The sequence below is a fragment of the Manduca sexta genome, unplaced genomic scaffold (assembly GCF_014839805.1).
Source record: "Manduca sexta isolate Smith_Timp_Sample1 unplaced genomic scaffold, JHU_Msex_v1.0 HiC_scaffold_712, whole genome shotgun sequence".
Lineage (NCBI taxonomy): Eukaryota > Metazoa > Arthropoda > Insecta > Lepidoptera > Sphingidae > Manduca > Manduca sexta.
The window spans coordinates 116-9,856 of NW_023595531.1; the positions used below are offsets into that span (position 1 = coordinate 116).

General features: G+C 37.9%; 1 protein-coding gene across 1 annotated transcript; it reads left to right on the plus strand.

Annotated features, from left to right (window-relative positions):
• The first annotated feature begins 584 nt into the window (after positions 1-584).
• Positions 585-9,009, plus strand: LOC115454338 (O-acyltransferase like protein-like). Its single transcript, XM_037447221.1, has 8 exons — positions 585-775; positions 1,654-1,811; positions 2,556-2,717; positions 4,498-4,691; positions 5,714-5,861; positions 6,481-6,663; positions 7,787-7,929; positions 8,764-9,009. The coding sequence occupies exons 3-7, from the start codon at positions 2,610-2,612 to the stop codon at positions 7,805-7,807; spliced, it is 654 nt and encodes a 217-aa protein (XP_037303118.1). The 5' UTR covers positions 585-775; positions 1,654-1,811; positions 2,556-2,609; the 3' UTR covers positions 7,808-7,929; positions 8,764-9,009.
• Positions 9,010-9,741: the final 732 nt, after the last annotated feature.

Here is a 9,741-nt window from a genome sequence, read left to right on the forward strand (position 1 = left end):
AGAGGAAGCCCGTGCCCTGGAGTAGGGCAGTATATTATATAATATAATAATAATAATGTCAGCCCTGTATTAAATACTGTCCCACTGCTGGGCACGGGCCTCCTCTACTACTGAGAGGGCTTAGGCCTTAGACAACCACGCTGATCTAGTGCGGATCAGTAGACTTCACGCACCCTCGAAATTCCTATAGAGAAATACTCAGAAATGCAAGTTTTCAACGATGTTATCCTTCACCGTTAAAGTAAGCGATAATTCACAAAGAATATACACATGATTTTAGAAAACTCAGAAGTGTGTGCCTTTGGTATTTGAACCTGCGGACATTCGTCTCAGTAGACCGTATATATAATACAGGACTGATATTATTATTGTGTCGTACATGAGGACGCGTCCCACCCCTTTTCAAGCGGGAGTGATCCAGGGTAACGCAAAAGGACTGATCTAAGCCTCGGTCTTAACACTATCCGTAGTACTGTGCGTGTGGGCTCATTCTGAACACGCACACTGTAACCGATTAGGGAAAGTAGAGGGCGAGTCTTCGTGAATGACATGTTTTATCACAGTTGCCATATTTTTTTTTATGAAATTTGCAGCGGCGAAGGTAATGAAAATATTCTGCATTAAGACCAACTATGCAACATTATTCCACGTGCAAAGCTCAGAGATATCAGCCATGAATGGCATAAGGTTCCTGTCTGCCGTTTTTGTGATCTGGGCGCATGTATACATGTTTACTAATATTGCTGGATTATCCAACTCGTTGGATATGGATAAGGTAATATTTTTATATGTAACATATTAGCTTTTCGATTTGTTGAATCAAGATCAGTTGCTCATAATTAGAATTTATGTCTATGACTATAGTGGATCTTCAAAGGTAGCTGAGAAAGAACTGCACTGCAGTAGACAAATACATATTGATGCATTATAGACGGGTCTTGGTAAAATGGATTTTATCGCTATGTAATAGAAACGCTCCCTAACCGATTTGAATAACTTCTTCTTCAGCCTATACATCCACCCTATTTTTATTGTTTTGAATGACGAGACGAGCTTGCCGTTCGGCTGATGGTAAGCGATACGACCGCCCATAAATAGTAGAAAAATCATCCAACACCTTGAATTACAAAGTATTGTTTGGTATTCCACTGCGCTCGCCATCCTGAGACATGAGATGTTAAATCTTATTATGTCCAATAGTTATATTGGCTACCATGACCATCAAACTGGAACACAACAGTGACTACACACTGCTGCTTGGCAGCAGAAATAGACATTGCGATGGTACTACCTACCCAAGCGTACTCTCACATATGAGAGACCTACTATCAGTAAACCAACCTAAAGCTAAGTGTAGGCGTCTTACAATGCACATCAGATTGTTCTGTCCAGGGCGGTCATCATCCAGCTTTGTCTCTCTACTACTGCTTTGGACCAGGTCGTCCTTCCACCACATTAAAGGCTTGCCTCAGTTTCTAGGACCAGTTCTTGGTCTCCTTTCAAGAACTGCCCTACACCACCTTCCATCATTTCTGAATAACTTACAACTAGTTAATGATAAAACATGCACTAAAGGCCACTATTCTGCTATTCTCAAGCTTCCATGACTTCACTGCCTACGCTTTGCCAATCAATATATCTTCTTTATTTCAGGATGCAGGAACACTGACTGGAATATTCCTTCACCACATGGATTTACTTGTGGATACCTTCTTCGCCTTCTCTGGTCTTCTTCTTGTTAACAGTCTGCTCTCTGCCAAACCGGGGAAATCACAGAACTTAGTAAAGATGCTCTGCAAGCGATACTTTAGGTCAGTATGTTGTTTAAATAATACAAGTTATTGGAGGTAAATGATGATTTAGGGGTAGCACACACTCAAGCAAGAAGACAGAGGAGCGACTATTGCACTCATTTTTCCCTATGTATTCCATCCATTTCGTTCCATGATTTCACACCGCTATCGGGCACTTTCAGACTTCGGGGTGATTCTAGGATATGGAGTTTCTCTATTCAGTACTAAGCTGCGAAAGCTTTAGTGTGGAACGGACTGCTGAGACACAGGTCCGCAGATTCAAACCTCAAGGTCACGCATATTTGATTTTCAAAGTTATGTATGTATTATTCATGAATTATCGTTTGCTTTAACGAATGGTGACAATTTGAGGAAACAGGCATCGATGATGGTAAATTTTGAAGGTGTTAACTCTGCCAATCCGCACTAATCCAGCGTGGTAGACTAAGGTCTAATCCCACTCAGTAGTAGAGGAGGACCCTGCTCAGTATCACCCCAAAATTTCTACCAAACCCATAACTACTAGATTTTAGTCCCTAAGTCAAATTGTATGACACCTACCTTTAAACTCTAAATCAAAATGTTACTTAAGAATGTCTAGGCTAAGATAGCCTCCGTTGCGTCCCATTGTGCTTAGCTGGCCACCTAATTATTACATCGCAGGCGTGTAGCCCTGCGCTTGTATGTATTGCATGCACCAGATGTGACAATATACCTCTTCTTCTTTCTTTCATTTAATTTCAAATTCGATATCCTATCCAGGTTAATAGGAACTTTGGCTGTGGCTATTTCCTTCATGACTGTTATATCAGGGATATGGACCACGGCCCATTATGGCGCAGATTCGCTGTATCCGAACAGGATATATGCGTGAAGAATTGGTGGAGATGTTTGTTGATGCTAAATACCAGTGCCAAGGAAATGGTAAATATGAATATTTTAATGAAATAGTTTGGTAAAATGTTTGTTAGAAGACTACACCGGCCACACATACACCACTGCATCGTGTGAGCCAGGATTGACAATGCTATTTTATGACACAGAGCGATGAGCTCTGCGTGGATCTCAGGAAAACAGCTCAGCAAGTCTGTGGAACACTAATTAGTCTTAACCGCAATGAAATTGATCAAACATACATAGGAAGGATTGAAAATTTTGCTGGTGGTAGGATGTATTTCGTATTTTAAGGTCGACACATTTATGCCTGCCTTGTGTACAATGGTCGCTATCTGTGCGGATATAAAATATATTATGGCTGAGTAAAAAATCGCAATATCACTTTGCCCGACCCAAGGATTGAACCCGAGACTTCAGCACTGCTATCATACCGTTATACGACTACGCCACCGCGGCAGTACAATAATGTAGTAAAACATTTACATACTTTTGTTCTGGCTTTAATGCTCTTTGACTGCTGGTTTGTAGCACAGTAATCGAATTTACTTCTACCGTTTACACATACTAGGTAAAAAGACTAACGACATCGAATTGTATAAGTTGACCAGGAAAATAAAGAACCCCGTGTGGATCTAATATGGATCTATAAAACAAAAAAGCAATCAATGGCACTCTTAAAATATATGTTTTATTTTCTTTCTGGCTAAACTGAAAATACGACATAACATTCGTAATCAAAATATATATGAAATACAATGAGTCATAACAACATACAAGTTACATCACACGTATCGCGTAGCTGCCGAGCGCCGACTAATGTATCGGCGGCCGGCGCGCGCGCTGCCTCGACTCAGCCGAAAGGTTTGCGGTACGTCGTTCCCACCTCGCCCGCGATGTCTACACTCCCGCGACCGTATACTTAGGAATACGTGCTCATATTTATTTTATTTATTCATTTCAAATACAGACTTAGGAGGCTTACAGTATTTGCCAGTGTTACCCAAACTAAGCTACGCTTGTATCTTGGGTTGCCATAATAAAAATTACAATATAAGTTATTACCCGCAAGCAGATAACTATGCAATTTATAGTACATAACTATGAGCTAAATAATAATAATACATTGAATACATAAGATTGAGACATTTTATTTGGCAGGCATCCCGTTGTCTCCAACTCAATAGCCCAGCAACCAGTCCAGATAGATCCCATCCATAGACCCAGTATAATTCCCATCTTTTCTGCATTAATCCCTGCACCTTGCAAGCGCTGTCTTTGGCTGTATTTCCTCCATAAGTACAGACAGAGAGAGTACTCGCAAGGTGTATAAACCCCAACTAGAGTAATGTATCTTAAAGGGGCCTCTACGTGTTGGATCTATGTCCCCACGCAAGCCTTCCAAAAGGACCGGCCTTTATGCCGTGATTTCCCGCAGGAAAGATACCACATAATAATAATTAAATTGTATACATTAGGTGAGCACACAAATCAAAGGATACAGTGGAACAAATTTAAAACATAACATGATCTGTGTAAGTTTCTGTGCCAAGAGTTTATGTGTATGAGCTAGTTGTTTGGCAAGATGTAAATGGCGAGGTGATTGTGGAACGGAGCCTGGTCTATGTAGGACGAATGAATGTTGTGTTATGTGGTGATGAACGGTAAATACTTTGATAATATAAGGAATTATACTATTAATATGTTTGTTTACCTATGTATAAATATAAATGGCAATATTCAAACGCTACACGCGTCGATGCCTTATAAGGCAATGATTAGCGCGTTATAATTTAAGTATCTGTTTCAGTGCTTAATTGTCGCCTGGTACATCTCTTGTGACTTCCATCTGACCGCCGCCTGCTCATTCATAATATACGTCTACAGGAAGAACAAGAAAAACGGTCTTCGTGTCTACGGAATCGCTTGCCTACTGGCCATTCTGATACCAGGATTTTTAACTTATTGGTATAAGTTGCAACCTGTCATCTTATTTACTATACAGTGAGTATTTTTCCCGATGGCACATTACTACGTGACCATCCATAAATTATGTTTTAATTTCGTAATTGGAGCTTTATTGATCCGTATTTATATTAATCTCAGTTTCGCTTTCAAGGGCGATATTGGCTGAGACGATGTCATATTAAGGTCAGGTTAAGGTAATTGCTACTTAATAAACGTACATACATCAGCTCAAATGATATCTTAAGATACATGACATTACTACATTTACAGTCTTATTTATAAACTTATATTAGCGTTAAGAGATATTAAGAATTGCTTAAATAGCTGTCAAAATGTCACCGGTTTCCTTATTTAAACCTTATTTGGAGGCCAGATGGCGGGTTTTGACTTACAGTTGATCGAGTAAATTTGTGTTTTAACTGAGCATAGCTTTTTTATAAGTAAGACTATTCATGTATACTTGAGATGTTACTCAAAAGTGAGATTGATTAATCAATTCGGCATTAAGTCATACATCACATTCCTGACACCTCACATTAAGTACATATTGTGCAATTTGAGTTATGTTTTAAGTTAAAATTCAAGTTCATAATTGAATACTGATAGACTTATACATGTGATATCACGAAGTTTCCTTTCGTGTCGTGTCACTGTGTCGTCTCACACTCAACGCGTGACTTAAGATGACCTATCAGGGCCCTTATTCTCTATCTCACACGTTATTTTGACAGTGCGTAACAAGCACGTAACACAACGCGTCATGTTTAGGACTATAGAGATTTGGCTTACAGAATACCATTCCACGCACATTTCTCGAAGATAACATGACACGGCCGCGTTACGCGCTTACACTATCATACAGAATAAGGGCCCAGGAATAAACAGAAGCGCATTGTAGTCAGCAGCCACTTGAGTAGGCGCTCATGGCCCATTCTCTATGCCTATGTTTCAAATGCTCTCAACGAAATAAAAATAAATTTTCCTGAAATAACGATCAAGCTCCTTAAATAAAGTTTAAAAAATCTCTCTCAACAGTTTTAACTTACAATAATTTACAGGGACTTCGTTATTTTGAGGATGGTTGCAAGTTTGGATTACGTTTACGTCAAAACATATAGTAGAGGAGGACCTTATGTGGTGGGAATGGCAGCAGGATACCTCATAACAAAATTCAATCGGGAAAAATATAAAAAAGTTATACCAAAGGTAAGAATTTAATCAAAATTCAGATACCATGGGATTTACGTACGAGTCGAATTATAAAAAAGCAGAAAACACTCTGCTTTAGAGCCGCCAGTTTTGCTTTTCCGTTTTAAAATGAATTTGTCAGATAAGTAGTTAGTTCCATGTTTTAAGTAGTTTAGAATGTCCTTTTAATTTATGTTTAGTATTTAAGTTAAATTTGTACAAATTTGCCAAAATGGAACATTCAGTTGGTCAACCAAATAAAAAAGGCAACAGGCGAGATTTAATATTTTACTAGTCAGACTTTAAAAGTAAAAGGCCAACAAAACCCATACATTATATTTTATTTAGACATTAAATACTATAGCTAATTATAGACCGGATCAGTACAAAATTATCTCCAAAAGTTATTGTAAAATTATAAAAGTCGTTGTCTTTCCACTGTTCATGGATATTAATACAAAAATAACATATTTACATTAAAAACGTGCAAATCACGATTTGGAAAAACGAAGTATTTTACATTGAAGTTTTGCTATTTCACGGTAGATTGAATAACCGTCGCAAAACCGCAACATTTTTGTATGACAATCTTCCCAATGTCCGCTCATTATAACCTTAAAATTTAATTTTGTTGCAGATTTGGTCATTTTCTGCAGTTGTGTTAGCAGTATCATTAATGCTATTAACAATGAGTGTGGGAACAATATTTTATGACAGAGAATACAGCGCCTTAGAAGTATCTATTTCTGTCGCTCTAGACAGAGTAGTGTGGGCTTTTGCTGTATGCAGTATAGTTGAGTTTGCATATATGGCGACCTGCGTAAGTGAATATATCATCTTTATCATTAAAGAAAGGGTAGTTGACGACTTTTTTTAAATGCATTTATTAAAAATGTATTTCATCCAACATCTATCGGAAAAAGAATTTATCAAATCCACGCAATAATAAATCATTTATATAGTTTTGAAATTTGATGAAAAGGGAACGTATCAAACTACAATAACAGGAAATGTGACGTCACCCAATAACACTGCGTGAGTGAGAAAAGGACAGTGCGATAAACCTACCATGCCCGAACTTTAGTTCACAGCCATATTTCAAATATGAATAACTGCTTTATATTTTAACCAATTTTGATGCTAATTTCATCGAACAATTTCTTTTTCAAATTATTTTGTGTTACATTTAAAATAATAAACTAAATCAAACATAGGAAACTACCCTATTAAGAAGCTTCAAAACTCTTTTATCTATGAACTGTAGTGCAATGCAAATCTTTGTTATTTTTTACTATTATATTTGTAATACAGGACGGTAAAATGACCCCAAAGCAACTGATGGTAAGTAGAACACGGATTAGATAGTGTCGACTTACGAGCGACAACGATTACCCCTCGCCAGTCGACACAATTATGCCGGCCTGTTTGAAACCGCATATATTGAAACTGATCCCGGAACGCGACTTACGTGGGCCGCTATGGCGGGTCTTGCGTCTTGTGAAAAGTGGTCGCTTCCCGGGTGGATACAAAATGCTCTCTTAATAAAACAATGAACTATTCCAAAATTATAAATTTGTGGGAATCCTGAAATAAATTATTCCTGTTTGCAACCTTTTTTTTAAGTTGCTATATGTTTGAAATTGTTAAAGATAAGTCAAAAATGAAACCTTTTGCATGAAAAAAAATGGAATAATAAAAAAGGTCGCAAACAGATATGACTTTTTGGACGATTCCCACAAATTATCAATTTTGGAATAGGTCATTATTTTATTAAGAGACTAGTCATGTCGTTGAATTTTTTGTTTAGCATTTCGCGTGTTTATTGCTCGCGGCGATAACTCGCCACCTAGTCACTTGCCAGTTTGCCTTATACAATTAAGAATGAATCTTCTGTATCATCCCTTAGGTATCTTTTTGAGCAATAAATATTTTCTCTTTTGCAGCGATTATCAATGACTTTCTGAGTTGGTCGTTGTTCCGGCCCCTCGGGAGGTTATCCTATGGGATCTACTTGCTTCATGCCATGTTCCTGGAACGGATAATATTTTCTACCAGAGCCCCGTTGAAGTACGATCATCTGGAATTTGTAAGTAATCACATGACCCTCACTGTTTGGTTACTTACACCTTCCTTTAAAAATTAAGTTAATTTGTAACTAATTCTAATATTTCTGATATTTTTATTTTATTTGATACTAGTTAACCCGACAGACGTTTTCCCGTCTTAACTATGAATTTGCAGCGCGCATTCTGTCAATTTTTGATATTAACTTTTCTTAAATTTTCTAACGTTCTGCTCAACTTCCTTAATTTTTCTTTCATAAGATCCTTCTCCTGACAATAACAAACACAACAACAAAAAAAATAGTGAAATCGGTCCAGCCGTTCACGCGTGATGGCGTGACCAAGGGAAATAGGGATTCATTTTTATATATATAGATATCTATATATATAAAAGAAAGTGGTGTCAGTTACACTATTTATAACTCAAGAACGGATGAACCGATTTGGCTGAAAATTGGTGGAGAGGTAGCTTAGAACCAGGAGACGGACATAGGACTTTTTATGCCGTTCCTCCGGGAACGGGACGTGACATAAGACGTGGTATAAGAAAGCAAAATTTGGTATGGAGATAGTATAAGACCCTGGGAAAGTTATAGGCTACTATCTCGGGAAAATATATAGTGGGACTTTTATCCCGGAAAACTCCTTCACTCGGGCGAAGCCGCGAGCAAAAGCTAGTACTTAATAAAACTGTGAGAGGCTGATGTCTGGACATTATAAATATAGAAGAAATAATATGGGGGGACTTTATTGAAACAACAGAAGGCAAACAACAGTTTTAGAATGTTTATCTGTCTGTATGTTGTACACATCACAGATTTAAATGCTTTAGATTACAAAAACTGTCACTTTCACAGTACTCAAATCAACACAGTTTTACCCAGAATGTGAAAAATGCCTGACTGAACCTGCATACCTGAGAAGTACTCTATAGGAATTTTGACGGTATTTGAACTCTACCAACCCGCACTAGGCCAGCTTGATGGACTAAGGGCTAATCCCTCTCAGTAGTAGAGACGTACCGTACCCAACAGTGGAAGAGTATAATTACAGGGCTGTATTTTTACTATACACATGGATTTGAGCGAAACATCACGCTATATTTTTACCCCGTTATTCATAGACTTTATTTATCTAAAGCCGGAGTAAAGCTGTTTTATTTAGTTAAATTGAGATACAACAATATTAGCCAATCACAACGGCCCTATGTCTACGCACTGCGAAGGCCGCCATGCCGTCAGCACTGAGAAACAGACTTGTTATCACAGCTTTACTCCGTCCTTAGATAAAAAACGTCTATGAATAAGGAGGTTATACTTTGTTAATGCATACATCGTAAAAATACATCGCCATAGCGCCTGACGTATATTCATTTATAAAAACTACATAAGCACAACTTGTAAACGTGTTATACACATCAGCTTTCGATAATCGACCTATACTTATCTTTTTCTCATAAAACCTACCTATACAAATAAAAAGTATCTTAATATTTAACGTTTACAGTTCATAATCACTTGCGGCGCGACCGTAGTGACTTGCATGGCCAGTCTGTTCGTCTGGTTAGTGGTGGAAGCGCCGCTTACCAATATCTGCGATGCTATTATGTCAGATAAGAAGTAAGTAACATCTATGACTTTGAACTTACGTGCGAATATTCGGTGGCCTAGTTAGGTTCGAATTCCGGGTCGGATTTTTTTGGTTTTACCACTCAAAATCAGTTCGGAGTTTGGAATTCATGATATTGTGATGAACTGCCCGTATCACAAATGTCGGAAATCACTTTGAAAAAGTGGGTGCCTAGATTGCACCTTTTCCTGCCTTTTTAGAAATAA